The sequence below is a fragment of the Python bivittatus genome, unplaced genomic scaffold (genome assembly GCF_059951505.1).
Source record: "Python bivittatus isolate LINGU-HERP-01145 unplaced genomic scaffold, Pbiv_v1 ctg000850_np1212, whole genome shotgun sequence".
In the NCBI taxonomy this organism is placed as follows: domain Eukaryota; kingdom Metazoa; phylum Chordata; class Lepidosauria; order Squamata; family Pythonidae; genus Python; species Python bivittatus.
The window spans coordinates 23,009,274-23,031,196 of record NW_028277112.1 but is presented as its reverse complement, the minus strand read 5'-3'; the positions used below and the strand labels follow the sequence as shown (position 1 = coordinate 23,031,196).

At 40.7% G+C, this 21,923-nt stretch overlaps 2 protein-coding genes across 6 annotated transcripts in view; one reads left to right on the top strand and one right to left on the bottom strand.

Annotated features, from left to right (window-relative positions):
• Positions 1-12,849: 12,849 nt before the first annotated feature.
• Positions 12,850-15,299, bottom strand: LOC148213790 (uncharacterized). Its single transcript, XM_088129846.1, has 2 exons — positions 14,707-15,299; positions 12,850-13,139 (listed from the first exon to the last, which is right to left on the bottom strand). The coding sequence occupies exons 1-2, from the start codon at positions 14,972-14,974 to the stop codon at positions 12,850-12,852; spliced, it is 558 nt and encodes a 185-aa protein (XP_087985972.1). The 5' UTR covers positions 14,975-15,299.
• The window catches only part of SEMA6A (semaphorin 6A), a 169,905-nt gene continuing 161,111 nt past the window's right edge, over positions 13,130-21,923 (top strand). For 4 of the 5 annotated variants that reach the window (XM_025165726.2, XM_025165727.2, XM_007426702.3 and 1 more), the window contains exon 1: positions 14,101-14,686. The gene's annotated coding sequence lies outside the window, so the exon portion shown is untranslated. Of the gene's footprint in view, positions 13,478-14,100; positions 14,687-21,923 lie in introns of those variants that run through there. The other variant, XM_088129845.1, reaches the window with a different exon arrangement.

Here is a 21,923-nt window from a genome sequence, read left to right as displayed (position 1 = left end):
TCTGGTAGCACCTTTTCAGACTAACACATTTTTATTAAAATGTATAAGCTTTTGTGAACTTCAGATACAGAGATCTAATGAAGTGCATGGATCTTATGAAGTTTGTACATGTGATGAACTGAGCTATAGTTCACAATTTTAATACAAACTTTAATAATTATTTTTAGTCTGAAAAGGTACCACCAGGTTCCTCCTGATTTTCATCAGAGCTGAGATATTCCAAAAGCTAGAGACCCAATACTGTCTCAAGTCTACACAACAGTCTAGAATATCTGGAATATATCTCACCAATCTCAATCTCAGTTTATGTAGTTTATCAGTGTTGTGATGAACTTACATATTTTTTAAAAAATATTGTAATGTTTAAAAGAGAAATAAAAATAAAACAATATACAAAACATATTTAAAAAAAGAAAAACAGTATTATCTAACAAATTATTGAGTTATGAAATTGTAATACCAAAATGAACAAAAATAAAATAATAAAATAAAATAAACAAAAAAACCCGTTAAAAGTTAGCATATTAAATTGATATAAATCACCTAAATATATCACATGTTCATTTAATCACCTGATAACAATGTATAAATGTAAAATGCATCTATTCTTGTAAAATATTATGAAAGATATGCAGAAAGGAAACATATCAGATCATTTCTTGATTAGTAGAAAACTATTTCAAAATGGACAAATTACCCATTTTTTGAAACCAGTCTTTGATAACAGAGGAATAGTAATAGTGATAAACTTATACTTGACAGCAGTTGCATTATGTAGAGACTGAGAGTAATTATACTATTCGAGGTGAGAGCTCAAGCAGAGTTCTTGGTGCTCTCTAAGCTTGGTTGTTTGCTTGCAGACGTTTCATTAGCCAACTAGGTAACATCATCAATGCGATGTTGTAACCCTGAGTTATATATATTCTATTCTGCTGAAAGCTCAGCGTTGAGCTGCACATTGGACATCTTGGATTAGTAAAGATGAAGGTCCTACTTGAAGTTCTTTGGTGATCAGGAATAGACCAGCAAATCAAACAGCTTGCAATGAATTGCTCAGATTGCCAACACGTCCCAAAGTTGCCAAGAATAGTACTCCTTTACCTATGCCCTGCCTTGCCATGGTAAAGAATTCAAACAGACTTTGCAGGACCATTGATGGACCCAATATTTATAGTTGGGGAGGATGCATGTTCAAAGTGGCCAGGAGTGTTTCCATGACTTCAAGAACAGCCATGCAAACCACAGATGTATTTTAAAACTTTGTGACAGCAGGTGTTCCATAACAGTTAGTGAGTGTAAAGGACCACAAATAGTAGACAAAAAAATTCAGACATTTCTGGAAAAAATGCAATCAGTGTTGTATCATCTAGCTACAAATAGATTGACTGAAAGTTTTGCTCAAAGTTTCAAGACTGCTTTGTGATCAGTGTCTGGAGAAGAGAGCACACTGAATCAAAAGCTTGAATTTTTTTTTCTATTTGCATATTGCAGTGCAGTACATGTAACCAAGCAACAAATGAAATGCAAGTGATGTTCTTACACTGTAAGTTACATTCAAGGCTGGACCTTCTGAAACATAAATTGAGAAGTATATAGAAAAAAACAGCTAAAACAAACTAAAGAAATTTCCCGCACTAAAATATGATCAACTGACCCAGTGAAGAGAACAGTAGTACAGAATGAAGAAGTTGTACCTGACATGTTTGGAAACTCAACTATAATTCCTGCATTACTACCAGTAGCACCTACTCCTGAAGCAGACACACGAGTAGTTGTTCATCAGTACCATTGGATACGCCAAGTATTCCTGTTACAGGTGACAGATGTTATCCCATTTACACACGAAGACCAGTGCCTAGATTTGTAAATATAACAGGGTCTGTATTTTGGTGGGAACGGGTGTGGTGGACTGTGTTATTGTTATCATTAATTAATTAAACGTATCTGTGGAACTTGTACTGTTGCTTATTTTTGGCTGCTTGTGGGTTGGTTGCTTGGTTGGTTGCTTGGTTGCTTGGTTGCTTGGTTGGTTGGTTGGTTGGTTGGTTGGTTGATTGATTTAGTAATATGGAAGCCACCTGATTCCTGATGACTCTGGGTGGCTTTACAACTGAAAAACAGAAAATAGTTCAAAAACACATAAAAACATTCGCAAGAACCCTAAAGACAAGCATCTAAACAAAAACCCATCTAATTGGGGCTCTACCCTCAATCTATCCCAAGGTCTGGGAGAATAGCCAGGCTTCAGTAGCTTCCTGAATGTCATCAAGGTGGGAGCCATCTAGATCTCTGGGGGAAATATCATTCCACAGGGCAGGTGCTACAACAGAAGTAACACAGTTCCTGAGTCTTGCTAGATGACATTGCTTAATTGATGGGACCTGAAGTGCATCTACTCTCCCCAATCTCACCAAATCCACAGAAACAGATGGAGACAGGTGGTCTCTCAACTGTCCTTAACCTGACCTTATGCTTTGTGTGAGATGGGTGGCTATATAAATATGATGTATAAACAAACAAACAAACAAACAAATAAATTGCTGCAAAGTGCTTTAAAGGTGATAACCAGCAGCTTGAATTGCACTTGGAAGCCTACTTCCAAGTAACCAGCACAGGTCAAGGAGCAGTGGGGTGACATGAGTATAATGTCCTACCACGGTCTGCACTTTGCATTCTGGAACTGTTGAGGCTTCTGAGTGGTTTTCAAAGGCAGCCTCAGGTATAGCACATTATGGTAGCCCATTTGTGAGGCAACTAAGGCATGAGTGACTGTCTGAAGTGCCTCTGGTCTAGGAAATGACACAACTAGCACTAGATGTACCTGCACAAAGGCCCTCTTGGCCACAGCTTCCACCTGCTCTTTGAGCAGGAACTGAATCCAAGCTTACTCCCAGATCATGCACCAATTTTGAATGGAGAAGTACAACCACATCCAAGATGGAAAACTTCCAGTCTCAGGGTGCCCAAATATCCACAGCTACTCAGTCTTGTCAGGATTTAGGCTAAGTCTGTTCCTCCCCATCCAGATTTGCATAGCCTCCAGACCCCAGGACAGCATCACTTGGTTGGCCCAGAGTTGAGATATGTATTACCAGCATATTGCCCAGGAAAAAAAGAATGTCCAGGAAATATTGGGCATATTAAACTTCAGAAACACATGTACAAATCCAAAGAGGAAGATACCCAGAAACATATCTTCCTTGAGCCGTGCATGTGCAAATTTGTATTCAACAAGAGTTCTCATTGCCTTCATTGTCAAGCAAGGATTTTAGAACTGACTTTAATGTTAAATGTTTGCCCAGTTATTTCTGCTAGAAATGGTAATTATCAGGCTTCATTATCTGCTGATTGAATGGTAAGCTGCTGGCTAATTTCTGAAAATTCTTCCGGAAGGATACTTATCTTTGCAAGACAGTAATTATTTCCTGGACGTTCAAAAATGACTTTCTGGAGAAAAAAAAATATATTTTCTGCTTGATGAGCTTTATTATTAAATTTGATGGGTATTATTATTATTTTCTGGTTGATGAGGTTTATTATTATTTTTGAAGTGTATTATTATTACTATTATTTTGTTTGATGGCTTTTATTATCAAACCAGAGAACAAATATTTACTGTAAATCCATTTCATACCATCTGATTGCTTTTATCACCATTTCATTCTTAATGTTTAAAAACACTTTTGACTGGGTTCCTAAATGAAAAGAAAGAGAAGTACCCATTTTCCAGAAGAGTATAGTTATTATTTCTTCCTCCTTGCCAGCAGAAACTAGCCAAATTTTCAGTCTGGCGCTCTTGAGATGTTTTGTACTATATCACTCATGATGCTAAATCAGCATGACCACAGTAGACTCTTGAGTGGTCCATCTTTTGGCAGGTATGAGGTTATGGTGCAATACGGATGGGGCCAAGATTCCCTGTTTTTGCTGTTAGAGAGAGAGGGTTTTTGTTTGCCTTTTTGGGGAGGTGTAACTGTATAAAACAGTCTGATACCTTTGGGGGATTATAGCTGCAGGTAAAGGAATTGATCACATAACTATCCACTTGATTATTCTTGGTTTTGTTTTCTTAGGAATGTTTTAAACATTACCACAGCAATGGAAAACATTTGGCCTGTGGGCCTGATTTGGCATGCCAAGCTTCTCCTTCAACATATCATGGTCTCCCACCAGCCTCAGTCCTCTCTATTCAGTTTTGCCCTAATATCTTTTCACTGTTTATCTTATCTTGGATCGCCTACTGGTTTGTTTGTTTATTTGTTTGGTTCTCAACTAAACCAGGTCTAAAAGGCCTGAAACATGAAACAATATGTTTTACTATATCTAGATCCTCCTTCACCTTTGGTGGTTTTCCTTCTTTATTAGAGCTCATGGCAACTCCTTAGTCTTCTTTGGAATTTAGCTGTGAAGTCACTGGATCTCTGTTTAGAGTAATGTTTTTCAAACTTGGCAACTTTAAGATGTGTGGACTTTAACTCCCGGAATTCCACAGCCAGCATTATTGTTGAAGTCCACACATCTTAAAGTTGCCAAGTTTGAAAAACACTGGTTTAGAGAGTTTGATGTTGGATCTCTGTAGCACTACTCGCTGCAATCTGTTTGGAAAGTAGCTGCAGAGAACTTTAATTTTTATTGATCTTTACTGTGTTACTGAATGCTTTTGAATGCTTTTTCTTTGACTTTGATCATTTGTGCTGCATCTGTGTTTTGTTAAGTAATGGTAGGGGCTTCCAATTTGGAATTGGTGTTGCTTTACAGCTTCATAAATTTTAAAATTTGTTTGATTCATTTCATTGGCTAATAAGTGCACTTGAAATGCCCTGTGATAATACCTCTGTCTACTTAATCAAAATAAGTCTCATATTTTTGGTCATGCTCATTTTGTCTTTGAACTGCCAACTTTTGGAATGGGCTCATAAACACAAGTTTAGACTAAAAAGGTTTTGCATTTCATTACAAGGAAGATTATCTAAGATAAAGCATGCCTCTTTCCCATGACTTCAACCCGTCCCACCTGATCACATAGAAAGGGCATGCTCTGGACTCCCTCAGCAAAAGAGCTCTGACTAGCGGGGTCCAGAAAGTGGGCCTTTTCTGCTGTAACCCCCACCCTTTGGAACATCTTGCCCCTGGAGGTGAGATTGGCCCCCTCACTCCTGGCCTTTCAGAGGGATTTGAAGACCTGGGGCGGGGAGGGAAGTAGTCAAGGGTGGGGTTAACTAGCCCCTTAGAGGCCTGGTGTTGCTGCCCTGAACCATCAGCCTCCTGGACTTTTTCCTTCATCTTTTGTAACTGTGTATATAGGCTTTTAATTGTATATTTATTTATTGTTTTTAATGAGTTGTGAGCCGCCCAGAGTCCCCCACTGGGGGGAGATGGGCAGGGACAAATTTAATAAATAAATAGAAAGAAAGAAATAATCATTAACTATTCCAAAGGGGAAGAAATCTGACTTGGACTTCTTAGCACCTTAATTAGTCATTTCTGCTCTGCAGGCAGGTTACCAATTTTTAATCCTGTCAATTGCATTCTTCCAAAACAATCAATTCCACCATCTACTTTTATAGGAAAAGGCTATCCAAAGGGATTTGGATAAGAGTTTTTTCTAATTGTCTCTGGGAATGTCTAAATTTGAATCTGGGAACTATTTATGTTCAAGCCACATGATCTACCATTAAGCTATACCCTTTCTTTAAATACTTCCTGAACCCTGAGACCAAATAAATTTAAAACAAGTGTCTTCTGGGAGATTGTTTGCCTGAACAATGAAGTTGCCTTTAAGAGAATCAGATAACTGGTCCATCTAATCCAACAGTGGCTTCTTTTGCAGTAGTGATTCATGGCTTCAATCCAGGGTATTTGCATCTCAGTTATATGACATTTTTTGGATGGATATAAAAGCAACCTTCAATTGCAGCTTAATTTGAAATTTGTATAGCTTGGTAGAGATGCTGAAATTTCATAAACCTTCAGTGTTCGCCTTGACAGTTTGTGCTGCTTAGTAGTTTGATACTGTCTAGCGTAGGTGATGAGGACCTATATCAGTTTTTCTGATGCTTCTATTGTCTTCACTAAGTTCTGGTTCATTCATATTTTAGACACATTACACTAATTTTACATACACAATCAAAACTAATCTAGTAAATTAACCATATTTCTCATAACTCTTTGAACTGCCTACTCCAAGTTGAACATATCCTGATGAAAGTCTTTATAACTTTAAAAGGAGCTGCCAAGAACACCATGATGAAACAAAGAATCTCTCAGTGTGATGGTAACCATCCATATGGTAGATGACAAATTATGATTAGAATAGATGTCATTGAGGAAGAAGATTTCAAAACTCATAGAAAAAATGCATACAATATTCATTCCTCTAAAAATTTGGATGTGAAAAAGTACAAAGTAAAACTGTTTGCTATGACATTGCATGATTTTTTTCCCCCTTTTGAATATAATCTTCCAGCTAATGAAGTGCACCCATCCTCAACAATTGTCCTTTTGGATAATTTCTGTTTAAAATTTTCAATCAAGAGCAATGTAAACAATATATGAATTTTCAGTTCCTTCTTTCTGTTGGAAAAATTACCCTGCATACATATTGAGTTTAAAGTATCAAGAGGAAAATATTTGCTTGATCCAGGAAGAAAGCTTTTCCTTATAATCTAACATAGTAGGAAGCGAATGAATGTATGTGTATCTTAGATTGGAAAATCAAAGCAACTCCACATTCTAACAGTCCTTTCATTATCTAGAAGCAAAAGGCAGACATACAGCACCATGTAATTATTTTAATTTTAATGCCATGCTTCTTGTAGCCACATAGTAAATTGCCTGAATGTTTTCAATCTGTTCACTTCTCTGGATTTGAAAATATAAATCATCTTTAAGGCAATTGCCTTGTGAGTGAATCCACTGGAAAATAGGTACCTTCCAAGATAAAATGAGTTGAGCATGTCATTGTAAAACCAAGTCAGCTGAGAATTGAATACTGCTTGAGATGTGGGGTGATTCTTTGCCCATATTACTCATCAGAGGGTTTTAATAAAATGAAGGGTCCTTTTTAAGAAATCTAAAGGCTTCCTTTTTTTTTTTTTTTTTGTGGTTTCTTGAATTTATATTGCCTTATTCTTTTCCAGTATAATTTTGAATTTGTCTAATGATAATTTCATATCAAAAGTGAATTGAGCCAAAAGGAATAAATGAAAGGATTTAACAAAGTACAGTAGAATGATTGTTGAATACAAAGGATAACACAGAGCTAAGGAGCTATTCATGGAACAGAGATACACTGAAGGCACTGTTTGGAAACACTTGCATATTAGTACAAGCAAAATAGGAGGGAGATGGTCCTTTTTTGTCCCACATGAATTCAGATTATAGTTGAGCTCCTTCCCAGGATTTCAGAGGTTATGTTTTCTGTCCCAATTTAAATTTACTAAGAAGTCCCCACGTGTTGTTCTGAATTGAGTTTTTTTCCCCCTGGTGATTGAATTGGTTCATCCTTGCCAGGAAGACTTTGTTTCAAGCATCCATTGACTAACAGCTTCCATCACAGCTTTGCTCCCAAATTCCTACTGGGTAAGAAAGTTTATGCCTACTTACTCAGACATAAGTTCTACTTTGTTCAGCAAGGCTTACTTCCAGGTAAGTATGCATAGGATTAGAGTCTAAGGCTACACAATAAAACCTTTCCCCCATTACCTTGTTAAAATATTCTCCATCAACCCTTGAGCTGGAGGGAAACTAGACAGGCATCTAATGTACTGTCTGTACCCTACCTCTATTGTCTTATTCCCAGTTTATGCCAGTCACCTGATTCCTTTCAAAATAACAGATTTTATACCTTGAGGCAGTATCAGAATAAGGGGAAAATACTAGTTTAATTTTACTTCAATTCCAATAAACAAAAGATAACTTAAGCCCATCTCACTTATGGGTTGGGATGAGATGAAGTAAGGGTCATGGGGACATAACAGAAAAAAGAAATGATCATGCCACGCATGTGCTATGGTTAGGTGCAAGTGGGAAAAAAATCATAAGAAAGAAAGATGCCCTGCTCACAGCATGCATATGTATTTCTTGTTACCATGCTTTTAATCAAGGGTTGGGAATTATGGAGTCTATAGACTGCATTGAGCTCCCAGCCTCAGCTTTTTAAAAGAAGAATTAAGAAGAAAAATAGGTATGATGTACCTATTTTACCTTAAAAAAGAAGAGGAAGAAATTTCCCAAACATAAGGAATGGGAAAGAGTTGAAAATTTCAGTCCAATCCCATATATTATGTCATTGTGTCATTGCCCAGAGTTGGGGTCTGTGTGTCAAAAAAGGCAGGATGGTTCTCACAGCAGTGCCATCTAAATCCTGGATGTGATGTTGATGCACATACAAAAGGGGTGGGGCTTCAAACCCTCTAATGAAATTACATCTAGCTTTTCGTGACCTCCCTACCCTCAGACACCAGGTCTTCTTGTCATGCCCACTAAATGCTTGGTTTGTCTGTTTCCATGATCCTTATTTAATCATTGGCATGGCTCAATATTAGTGTTCCTTAGTGAAGCAAGCATTCTGATTCAGTTATGGTACAGGCACATGCACTGAAGTTTAACAAAAGCAAGTGAAACACATGATTTGAATCAGCAGATAGATTATTTTCTGCAGTTGGAGAAGCAAACCCAAACAAGAAAAAGAGGAGGCAAAAACTATACCATATAATGTTCATGTTATTGCTTTAGGAGTTGGCATAATTGCCCAATATAGAGCTTATACATCCATGACCCCTGATGCCTCTGTGTGTGTGAGTGTGTGTGTGTAGATCAGCAACCAACATTTGAAAAATCTCTAACAAGTTATCAGATCATGAATGGGAAATGGGAAATGAGGGAAAGTGGAAAGGGATGTGTATAGTTTTATAATTTTAAATAAATAGACACATACAGTAGAAATATAAAGGAGATCTGCCATCCAAATATTGCAGCATGGAACACTTTCATGGGGAATCTCATTTTAGTGTGCTGTTTTTCAGGAAAAAGAAACTTCACTCCAATAGTTTCCCTGGTTCAACAGCTAATCAACACTATGAGTTCACTTTGCATCTGTCAATGTTGTGTTTTCCTCTCTCTTGCTCTTCCTCTTCTCCATTCAGGTTATTTTTCCCTCTCTAAAAAGTATTTTGTAGGTCTGCAAATCTCTGAACTTCCCCAGCCAGCCAATCTCTATCTTGTGTGCATGGATAGTGCTATTTTGGCTACATAAAGAATCTACAGTATCCATAGAGAATGAGTCTTCTTAATAGACATGATTTATTTTTAGAAGCATCTTTTAATGGAGATGCAGAGTGACTGGCTTCTCCCTCTACCTACTTACAGAACTTAGGGTATGGCAAACTGGCCTTGTGATGCTTCATCTCACGCTCAACTCACATCTTATACCAGAAGTGATTTCCTCAGCTCTAGAGTTACAGTGCATTGGATGGTTTTGAAATTCAAATGGCATTTCTATTCCTCTTTCTCTCTTTAAAAAAATGATGGTGCACAGACTGTGACTGGAGAAGCAGGGAAACAACACTGCTTTCACAGCACTGGCATTTGTGTGTTGCTGCATAGAGCTTCTTCATACTCCCCTAAGCTGACTGATATTCTCTCTAGCTGGCTGATAGATGATGGCTAAAAATGGTGATTAGCTAGACTCTAAATTAAATTCACTGTAAATGAAGGTTGGAAATTCCTCTTACAGTTTCGAAGATTCAGTATCCACACTATGCCAGCCTTAAAGATACTTCTCTAAATTGGGCGTAGTTCTTGCTTCCCTGATCTTGCCCAGCTGTGTGGGGCTGAGAGTTGGCATCCTGTCCCTTTCCTTGTTCTTCCCTCCCTGTGTTTGTTGTTTCACCCTGGAGAAAAATTAAAAAGTAGCCCAGCGCAGAGATGCGGCAAATCCACCCCTGCGAGTTGCTAGAAAGCAGCAGAGGGAAGGCAAAAAGATGTCAGAGTGCCCTTGTGGCAGGATCTGAGAAGAAACCTCAGGAGTCAGGAAGGAATGTGGGCTTCTGCCAAAGAGGAACTACCTCCCTGCAGCTCAGCTTCAGAGGAAATGCAGCAAATCTGTCTTCTCTGATTTTTTATTTTTTATTTTTTTTGTGGAGCAGTAGCTGAACTGATTAAAGTTAATTGGCTCAGCATGTCAAGCCTGCCAAAAACCCTGCAGCGTCATGGGAAACCAAAGGGTGGCTCAGACATGGAACCAGTGCTGCTTTTGTGTGTGGAAGGGTCCTCCAAGCAACTGTCTCATGCAGCTTCCTACAAATTGAGCTGCCATTGGTTATTATTGGTTTGCTCTGTTTTAATTGAATAGAATTATTTACTGATTTATTTACATTAGCACTGATTTTTGGAACAAAAAAATGTTTTGTGTATTGTGCCTTCTATGTATTATTATTTGGCCATGCTGTAAACTGCTAGGGGTCTGTTAAGAATTAGAGGGTATACAAATCTGATAAACAAGTAAAGCAATCAGATGAACCCCTTAATATGAAGCCAGTCTAGTGTAGGTATCAGGGACAACTGGAGAGAACTGATGGCAGATGTTCTCTGCAAGGGCTCCCCTCCTTCAGAGTAGATCCCCCCCCCCCCTCTCCAGGCAAGAGTGGTTCCCACTCTCATAATCATCTTGGAGCTTTGAAAAATTTGGCTTTGGGATTGATCAGCCTGGAGTCCTGAGCACCAGAATTATTTTATTACTCAATATTAGAATATATATATTATATTACTATTCTATTGCTTTATTAATATGGATATGATACATCATCTAGAATCCCAGTCAAGTGAGATAATAAAAATAAATTCTGTATATAAAGTAATGAATACACAATTTTCAAATCTGCATGCAGCCCTGACACTTGCCAGATCTTACTCCAGGCACTCTCCCTTTGCCTAACCTGTCTCACAAGATTGCACTGAAGATAAAATTGTGAAAGGTAGACTTTTTTTGTTTGTTTTTATAGCATTATGAACTACTCTAACTGGTTAATATGAATGCACATTTGACCCAACAAAGGAGAAGCAACACCAAAAAAACTTTTCTAAGGTTAAGCATGTTTCTTTGTTTGAATCATGATTACTTCTTGGTTTCAAATTTCAGTTAGTTCTCGCTCAATGTGGTGGGGATGATCCAAAGTCAGACAACATGCTTAACCTTAGAAAAGACAAAGATCGTTAAGGCCAGAGATAAAGGAATGGTGGTCATGGGCATCCATGGGGGGTGGGGGTGGGGGTGGGGAATGATCACACGTACATGATGACATCATCCCCTATACGACCTGACTCATGTACTTGCATCAGATGCCAGGCGTAAGTATGTAAAGTCAGCATTGGCATGATGATGTCATTGTGTGGATGTCATTTTGGCATCCTCAGGGTTTTCTGCAGGAAGGTGGTGGCACTCGGATGCCTATCAACCAGCCAGAAAGGTTGGATGTATTGGGTGGGGTGAGCAAAAGAAATAAAGAAAATGACCAAGCACTGAATTGTCTTCTTCATATGTCTTGGAACTCATGCTTAACACAAGATTAGAGTTTGGTTACATAACTGCATGCTGCTACACATGAAAGTCTTTCTATTGTTTTATTTTTAATCTAGAACTTGAATTTAAAAAGTGGTTGTTGGAATCTACTGATGGGTCTGTATGTTTAAACTTGGCAGGCTCCTCAGTTCACCCGGATGCCTCTGTGAACAATGACAGGAAGGTGAGATTCAAATTACAACAAGAAGAAGGGACAAAGAAGAAGAGACCCATCTAACTGAAAAAGTCAATGTGTCTGACATGCAAATGTAGCCATAGAGAGCAAACAAGACAGCTTAATTGTTTGTTTCTCTAAGGGAAGGAGCTAAACCCGGAATTAATTTGGCTCCGCTCGTGAAGCAATCCGTTTGCTCTGCTTAATTCTGGCAATTAAAGAAGTTTTCTCAGACACAATTAACATGTAAATCAGCCGCGGAGTGAGGGGCACGCTGGAAGGAAACGGGAAAAACAAGAATGGAAAACAGGGCAAGGTAGTCTCTTTCCTCTTGCGTTGAGCCTCCTTGGCCGCGAGGGGCGCCGCTGACACGAATTTTCGAAGGAGCAGCTTCAGATAAGCGGCAACCAGTCGGTCTCCCTGGCGGGAGGGGGTTGGGATGCTGAAGGATTAATTTATTACCGCCGCTGCTGCTCCTGCTGTTCGCTGGGCTGATTGGCTCCGAGGCAAGGACGGATTAACCCAGCCAGTAGCTGTTAGGCTACGATTTGGGTATAAGGTGGGGAGGGACGTAGAGTGGAGTGGGGAGGAAGGCGTCTTAATGGGAAGGTTCAGACAGATATGCCAGAGATTCCCACGAAAAGATTGCAACGCGATAGCCTTTTCGGGACGCGTTAGATTAGCATTCTCCATGCACGCAATCGTCTGCGTATAGCCAGTGGGGCTGGCATGTCGTCAAAAGCTGGTATTTGCCTGCGAGGGCAATGCCTGTCCCGCGCTGATCGGCATCGCCAGGAGGGTCGGCTGAGACCAAGCATTTAGCCAAGGACGGTCTTGCTCCGGCACGTCGGCTCCTAGTTACGTGATGAGCCCATCCTGCTCCTTAGAAAAAGACGTCCTGGGAGCCGAGCAGCATGTTTTCCCAGTCGCACTAAGGCTTCAGTCAAGAGTTGGACCATCGTAGGCGCCAAACTTTTGTCGAATTGATTGAAGCATCACTGGCGCAGCGTCCCCTTCTGGCAAAGGCGGCGAATTGCAAGAGGCAAACATTACTATTTCTCTCCCTCCGCGGTAGAACCACCGTGGTTACGTAGGATGAAAATAGAGGAGTACGCTACGTGCTGATGATCTCTGATAGCCTGAGTGAGCCTGACGGGACGGGAACAGATTGCGGCAGAAAGCTGCTGGACTTCCTCACTGTATTTCGAGTTTCTTCAGCAACTTTAGCTGGGGTTCTGTCGTCCGCTGATCCTTCGCTGGACAGACGCAGGGCTCCCACGTTGTATTTCTTCAGAAGGGCGCGCGCCTCTTTTGACGGCCTTTCCATCGGCAAACTGCTTCGCAGGCACAATGAGTTAGGCTCCGTTTCTTTCTCCTTTGGTGACACAATATCGCGCTGAGCCTCTAGAAGTTTGATACAGGCAAGAAAAAGTTGAGTAACTACGGCACGGTCAGATAAAGGAAGAAAGGAAAGTTAATTTTTAACGGCTATGGACCAGTTTTCTAAGATTATTTAGGACAGGCAGTGCTGCTGCCTTGTCAATAGATGTTTTTAAGAACAATGGCTGTGCATTTTATTTCTCTTGTACGTATTTCAACAGTGCGCGCGCGCACACACGCACGGATGTCCCGGGGATGCTTCTAAGCTCAGAAGCTTTTGATCGGGGTGAAGGCGAAATGGTCAGCCACACTATTATTCCAGAGGAGATCTTTATGTCGTGAGGTCTTGCACGCCCTTATTGGTAAGTTATTCACGGCAGTCAAGGAAATACCAGTTCATGTGCGTGCGTGCGTGCGTGGGATCCGATATATATATATGTATATGTATATGTATAATATTGCAAAGGCTTTAGTTTACTGTTTGACTTAAATAATTACGATGTGATCGTCATTGCTTTTACACGTGCCTCTCCGCTTTCTTGTTCTTTTGGATGATTTCCTCAAGCTTCGGTACAGTATGCTTTTTTGGAAACGTTTCCATGTTTTTTTATTCAAACTCTTTTTTTTTTAATTTAAGCATTATTCCTTTCTTTAAAAGCCCAGATTTTTTTTCAGTTAAACAGAAACTTATCCCAAGAGCGTGGGATAGAAAGGTACCAATTTATTACCCTTTTGACTGTGTTTGTGTGTGTGCGGCAGCGGTGGTGGTGAACTAATTCTGAAAGAGATCTGACAGTGCCCACACCTCACACATACCTCCCACCCACACATCACAACTAACCCTCTCTGTCGCCCAATCGGCATACACTCATTCATGCGCAGAAGTGGGTGTAGGTGGAAATAATTACTGGGCCGGTCCGTTTCCACGGAATCCATCCCGGGATTTGACTCCACCTCCAGCCAAGCTGCTTTCCAGTGACAGAAAGTGTTGGGACGGAGTCTGGCGTGAGAAGAGGCAGGGCAGGGGAGATCGAAAGAGAGGGGGAGAGAGAGGCGCTGCTCCGAAGTCATCCCCAAACACATTTCAATGACCAGGAGAGCTTGGGAAAAGCGCGCTTTCCTGCCGGCGCACGAGCGAGGCTGCTTCCCTTGGAGGAGTTTTCACAAACCAATCTCGCCAGCCAGGAACACTTTTGGGGAAGGGCAGAATAAGACAACGAAAGGACTTCCCCGTTCGGTCGGAAGGGGACTTACTGGAGTGGAAATCAGAGTGGCATTTGGACGAGGAGTAATCGAAGAGCCTGTATCTTCTCCCCACGCCTACCCTTCCCCCCTCCCCCCCTTCAGTAGAGATGAACACACCGCGTTTGCGTTCCCCAAACTAGTCCGCGTACTAAGCCTCTCTCCCCCTCTCCGTTTCCCCAAGAATCCCCCACGTAATAATGACAAAGGATTGCAAAGGCGAGAGTGGATCGAGTTTCGCTGAGCGATCCCCTTAACTGGATTACTAAATGGGACGCTCCATCAGCTAGTCTTGCCTTCTTAAGCCTCCAAATACGTACACCGACGAGGTATGTGAACTCTTCCGCACCGTTTGTCTGCGCGCCTGGATCCGCGCGGGGCATTGTTCGGGAGTCGGGAAAGGTTGCGCGGCGAGGCGAGGAGCTTTGCGAAGTCCTGCAAGGCTGCAGCAGAATGAGGAGCAAGTGGCGGCGGCGGCGTTCCCAGGAAGGCGAGGCTTGCGGCGGCTTTATGTCGACGCCACTTTCCCACCGGTCCTGCGTGCGCTGCTCCCTTTTTAGAATTATTTTTGCCGGTGGGGTGGGGGAAGAGAACGGCTGCCACGCTCTTCTTTGCATGTGCCGCGAGCGCCGAGGAAGTGCTCCTCCGGGATCGTTCTCCCTTCCCCGCTGCCGAAGTCCTTCTATTTTTGCAGCTTGGGCCACTTTGCCCCGCTGTCCGCCCGGGCGCTGCGGAGGGGGCGGTTGCTCCGCGGAAGCAGCGGCAGGCGCGCATAATGCGCTCCCGGTGGGGAGCGCAGCCGTCGCGTTCCTGGCCGGCGCTGCCCATCCCTTGACACGAGGCTTCCTTGGGGGGCTTAGCTGGGCGTGGAGTCTTTGTTTCCGAGACAATGTGGCAGAAGAAGGCGGCTGTGGGGCAGGTTGGCTTGCTTTTCGTGAAGGCGGGGAACTTGGGGCTCAGTCGCCCCCTCTTCCTCTCTCAGCCAACGCCTCTCCGCCTCCTTTGACGCTCTGCTTAGTGCCCACCCTGGTCTCTGGGGTGCTGGTGTCGATTGGCGCTGCCGCCGCCCGCCTCTGGCTTTGTTTGCAAGGCAGGAGACTGGGGTTGGCGCAAGCTCGGAGCTACTCTACCCTCTACCTAGGGGAGCGGGGTGTGTGCGTGCGAGGTGCTGTCAGTCTCGGGAGAACTAATGGGCTAAGCCGAGGAAAAGGGAATCGAGGTGGGGTATTAGTGGATGTGTCTGGGAAGGGAGTGACTGGTCGCTCAGAGCCCGTCAGCTCTCGCGCGTGCTAGGCTCTTGCTACCGCCCGCCCTTCCTTCGGCTCCTGTCGCTGGAGCAAAAGGGGGTCGCGCGACTAAGCTACTGTTGCCGCGCGCACATACGCACACGCTCTGCAAACTCCGCTGAAGGGAGAATTAATTGGGCAATTGGGCCACATGTTGGCTTATTCGCTTCCTTGGAAAGTGTACATGTGGGGCGGGGCGCATGTTTCCTTCGCATCTCCATACCACCGCCACCCCCAAAGTCCCATAGCTGAGGGCTTCGCAAAGCCGGGCTTGGAGGCAGAGGAGTTATCTGGGCGGCTCAGCGGCCCCAGGATCCCTCCGAATGGTGGGAAGGGTAACGTAGGAGGAGGGAGAGGAGAACAGTGGAAGGAGGTGTGGTTGAAGGTGATGGGGAACTCCTTCCATTGGACAAAGAATGGAAACGAGGAGCAGAGAAGAGAGTATTCCGTGCTCAGGTAAAGGGGTTGGGGAAGGAAACAATCACAAAGTGGGAAAGGAAATTCCTTGTTTAGTTTGTGTGAATATTTAGTAGGTAGTGCAGGCTGTTCCAAAGGCAAAGGGAGAGAGGGAGGGGTCTCTCTCTCTCTCTCTCTCTGTGCATGTATGTATGCATATGTATAAATACACCTTGCATTTAGCTACTTTAAGATTGGTTAACAAAAATAGAGGTTTATCAGAGGTACAAGGAAGAACCTTTTCTCAACTGCAGGACATCATTCGGAATAATAATAAAGGGTGTGTCTTTAAGCATATGCAGAGTGACTTTCCTTGACCCCTGGAATAATCCGTCAAACCCCATTTTGGAGACCAGTGAACAAGAAGCCCAAAACAGAACAACAACAGAAGAAGCTTTCCAGGCAGTTCTGAACCCCATCAGTTCCCTTTCCCTTGGGTCCCACAAGAGAACAGCATACACTAAGGGATTGGGGTGTGTGTAATTTTTTCTTCTCTAATACCCTAAGGAATTGGGCTGGTTCAAAAGTCTAAAGAAAGAAAGGGTTAAAAGAAGCAAGTTACCAATGCACTGGGAAAGATGCGATTCCAACTGCCCTCACTTTTTCCCAGTGCTACCTAGATTCTGTCAAAGAAATCTGTCCATCATACCAACAACTGTCTTTAGACAGTTGGAGAGGAAATTGAGGCTGATGGCAGAAGATGGTGCTGTTGGGAAGATCGTGTTTGTGTGCTGCATGTTATATCAGCATGAACAGCTTTTAATTGAGAGTTTTGTGTATTAAATGCCCTGGTGGTGAATTTGCATGAGTGAAAGTGGGAGGTTTCAGTCTCCCATGAGTTGTTTTCCCTGCCTGCTGGTCTGTTGGAGAAGTGGAGTGGAACTTGGGCATTGCAGGGGAGTGTACTTGGGGGGTGAGTGGGGTGGGATTGAGAACTGCTGCTGGATCACTGCCTTCCTTGGGATATTCAAAGCAGAACAGTTACTGTGCAGATGTAATCCAAATAATGAATGGGTCCTGATTTCAGATCTAAGAAGTGCTTATGGGTATTGTCAGGTTCCAGAAAGTTTTGCTGAAAAGTTTGGTTTCTTACATAGGAAATATGTTTGCAGAGATCATTGTTTTGCCCAGAATATTGTTTTGAAAAAATTTTATTGAAAAAGAAGTGAAAATCTGTGGGACTTAAGGAATTAAGTTGTTGGTTTGGTGGTGGTGTTTTTCACTTGTAGTCATGGTTTTATAAATCAGTCCACCTTTTTGGCTGGAGGAAATTAGTGTACACTTATATTTGAAAAAATCTGGACCTATGCCAACTTAACCACTGATTTAAATATTGTGAGCAAGGACCAATATTTGGTTATCCACAACATTGTAAGAGCAAAATGGACTTTAGGTAATTATAAACATACCTTGAAGGTAACCGCAAGTACTAAGTAATTTCTGTTAAATAGAAACAACTAAGCCAAATATTTCAGAACTAAGATTAATTATTGACCTAAAATTAAATAAAAATGGCAACATCCTCTCTCCAACTGTTACCCTTTTATGTTATTATTTGTCCTTGTGAAAGCACTGTGGTCTTTGCACTGGGCCAGTGATGTTAAATATATGTTTATAGCTTTCAGTAGAAAAGAATCCTGCTACTTACCACAATCTGGCAAAGAGCCAGGGAAGTGTGGATCTATAAACCTTTACAATATTTTAAAAGAATTAACCAAATGTACTAAACTGTGCATGAAACAGTATGTGCATACATACACGCATGCACTTGTATATGTATGCATGAGAAATGCTTTTCAAGTGAACATTTTTACCAGGGTATATCTCTACAAGGTATAATTTATTTTTGATTGGAACATTGGTTGCTACTAGGAAAGCTTAAAATCAAAATCCAGGGTCTTTTGAATAAGGATTAAGAAAGCAACATACAGACCATTATTCCTTAATGCTTTCTTTTTATGAAAATCTCTTGACTTCCATAATAGTTTAATATACATAGGCTCTTGAGGAGAGAACATCCTGCCAGCAAAACTGAAACATGAAGGGTGGGGAAGGAAATATAATAGAAGATAGTTAGCTCCATTGTTTTATGCAACAAATCAAAGAAGATCTGAACCATGTGTAAAAAGAACCTAACATCCGCATATGCTGCTCATGCTTTCCACCATGAAAAAAATGTTTATTTTTTTCCCCCTAATGATTAAAGAGATGTACTTCATGTTCTAATCCACTGTTCCTGAATGGGAAATTACTGGCACTAAAGGAATAAAGAACAGGTCTACCAAAAATCCCCAGCTGCTTTAATGATAACAGAAATAGATGGTATGTTCCACACAGGATATATAATTGGAGCAATTGAAGTTATGCCTGTTGAATTCTGGAAAAAAGAGGCAGCAGGGGTTAAAGGCAAGGAGCTGCCTTCATTGATTTTTTTTAAAAAGAGAGCAAATTAATGACCTGTGATAAATTCAAAGGAAAACTGTTCATTAAAAGGAAGTGGGCAGTTGTAAAGTTATTTGTTTCCTTGTTTGGGAAGGGAAGGGGGAAAGCTGTTACTTCAGCAAGAGTAGGAAGAACCTTACATAAATGCAACAGGAAGGCAGTCACATGGTTTTCCACAATAGAGGACATAAAAGAGATTGATCTGAGCTCGCCTAACACATATATTACATCCTGCCTACTGACAGCAATATACTCTTGTGCCACATGTAAACTGCGTAAACAAGTACTTTTCTGAAAAGTTAAAGGGCAACTTCAGTTTAATATTGGAATTTCAGATGAATTATTATAACATTCAAAATTCTTGAGACAAATTAAATATGGACAGAAACAATAGTAGATGCATTAGAAACAAAAGTAATCCATTTGCTTCTTATCTACAAGACAGATAATAAGTGACGGGTTTGATCTTTCAAAGGCTAAAACAGATGGGATTGTTCAGGAGACTGGCTGCATTGAAATCAATGGGATCATCTGGATGAAATAAAACAAAATTCACAAAACTGAAGGTTTAGAATAGAAGTGGGAAACCTCTGGTTTTCCCAGCATCTCTCACTTGAACCCTGGCTTAGAACAGTGACATGGCCATGAGAGAATCATGTCCTGGAGGAAACACAGTGATGATGACTCTGGATTCTCTGACCTTGATCTAATACTAAATTATGCTGCCCTATGCAATCTGAACCAGTCAGGAATGGATAGAAGCCCTGGTTCGCACATTACAGTAAGCCATAATATATTTTATTTTCAGTTTAGCGTGATGTGCAAAGTCATCTATTACGACTTGTGGTATGAGTGAACCAAGCTACCATGGCTTATTTAACAAATTATGCCTTAGTGTTTAGTGTGAAAGCAATAAAATTATCTTAGTAAAGCTACAGAGCATTTTTCTGTGTTATGGACTACAATTTTACAACTTGTTATCTGGTTACTTTATAGAAGCTATGGTCCCAAGAATTTATGTAATTTAAAATATTGATAGTCTTTGCAGCATGTGGAACATTGTACTCACTGTGACTGCAAACCATTTCATGGCGCTACCCAGCATATGTCAAGGCAAAGACTATTTCCTAGAGTATGTTTAACATGTAAGTCATTCTCTGAGGAAAAAAACCCAAAACTGACAGAATAGAAAGGATAGGACATTGGTCACCTCCTCCTTTGTTAATCTGTCTTTATGCCCAGGCTCCTCATTTGCATCTTTCCCAACATTTTCTCCATTGCAGCAGAACAAGTTAGAAGCTAGTCTCTTCTGCAATGTCTTTAATTGGTGGGTCATGAAATGCTTTCAGTAATTAACTAATTACATTTCAAAGCAAAGATAGGTAAGAGATATGCTGTGATCAACTCTCCCGACAAAGATACAGCTGCCTGTGGGTCGGCAGCTGCTCTTTCAACCCATGGTTGCAACATGATTATTAACAACAGGAATCAGATTTGTAAAACTAGATCCTGGAGCCTTCTGGATTCTAACCTGTAATCCTGTTTCTCTGTTCTTAGAGTTACAACATCTTCTGTTCAAACTTACTTGACTAGTCTTTAGCTAATTTTTCACATCAACCCATGAAGCCTAAACTCAACAAATCCTTGCTAATTATCTGAATGTCTCGTAATCTATATGACACCTTGCAAAGTAAACAGTTTTACAGTTTTGAGTCATTTCCCTAAGTAATTTGCCATTGGGTTATCAGCTCCAAGTTTAAATGAATTTGATGAGGTTTTAGAACAATCATTTATTCATTAATATATGATGAACTTTCTGCTTGATTGTGGTTCCAAAGTCTGATGTTGTGTAGTTGCTGACCACTGGTTTAGCCATTAACCTCTGTAGGCATTATTGACTTTTTTGACATTAACTTCAACAGTATGTCATTCCTGTTGTTTGTTAGTATGTCCTCACCAGCTACATTATTTTAGTGCATCTTTGTGTCAACAGTGTAGACAAAAAGCCATCAATGCATTGCTTTGTCAGTCTGAACATTTGACATGATACATGCTTGGTTTCTCTTAATTAGGAATTGGCTTTGAACAAATATGTCAAGGTTTGATTATTTGATGCCAGTAATACTGTTTATATAACTAAATTTAGTCAATTGGTTGATCATAAAGTAAGCTAAAATAACTGGATTTAAGCTGAATTATACAGTCAATTTCACTGATGCTTAATTGGCTTAAATCCAAGAACTCTGACAGATTGTACTGAAAGATAGGTCAGCAGTACTTAATTACATGATCAGGAATTTGGCCTCAAACAATGAATTAACATCTCCGTTTTTCTGACGGGTTCCTAAAACTGCATGTCTAATATCCCAGTACTGAAAAACAAAGGCAGGTTTGTGGAATCCTCAATTTTAAAAATTTACTGTCTTTTTAAAATCCATTTAATCCAGATTTCTGTAATTTTCCATTGGGTTATTGAATCAGTTTAGTGTAGTTATTAGTAGAGTTTTAGTAGTATGTTAATACTGTTAGCCCCTTAGAGACCAAGATGTCTTTACTGAATTATATATAACATATTGCAGAATATTTTTTGTTGATCATTATTTAAATCCCACTTTTGAGCTAGCATTGTAAATATAACAACTACAATCTACCACTAAATTAAAGCACAGGCCTAATTTTTTACTAAGGGCTGCATATCAGATGATATCACATGATCTAGTGTTCATGCTTAATGAAAAAGCATTTGGGGAACTCTTAACAGAGACAGTTTCAGCTCCGACACAGATCAGTGTCAGGCCATCTGATGTTGTCCTAGGCTTTTGAAACTTGATGTGGAAAACTGAAAATAAAACATTTGAGATATTCAGACTATCAGAGGATAATAAATGCTTGTATGTATATACTGTCTAGAAATCTTGGCCTGGAGCATAGAAACTGCTAATGTTGAATTAAGAACCAGAGCAGGAATTAGAGGCAACATAATATGTATATAGATAAACATATAAACACGCATTCATTTATGTATTAGCAAATACATGGAAAAAATAACCAGAAATGAAATTTCCAAGTAGTCTGTTTTCATATTTTAAATTTAATTCAAGTTAAAGTTTAATCAGAAGTGTCTTAGGCACTTTTGAGCCCTGCTGGACAGATTCATCCTATTATTAGTTTGCTGGGAAATGGCACAACAATTTCATTTTCCTGAAATCTTCAAACAATTGCATATGGAATGTTACCACCCCCACCCTATGTATTTGTTTGATGTATTGAATAATGTAATTTCTCTGCTCCCACCTCCCCCCGTGGACTATTTAAAACAAAATCCAAAGCTGTAACTGTGCAGACTGAAAAAGAAATGGAAAATGATAAGCCAGCTATAAAC

Bases quoted from the DNA above. Each gene is read 5' to 3' on its own strand.
- LOC148213790 (XM_088129846.1), bottom strand. From the start codon at position 14,974: ATGCAAAGAAGAGCGTGGCAGCCGTTCTCTTCCCCCACCCCACCGGCA. The intron at 13,140-14,706 runs GTGCGGAAGAGT...TCAAACTTCTAG, and splicing joins TCCAGGCGCGCAGACAAACG to AGGCTCAGCGCGATATTGTG.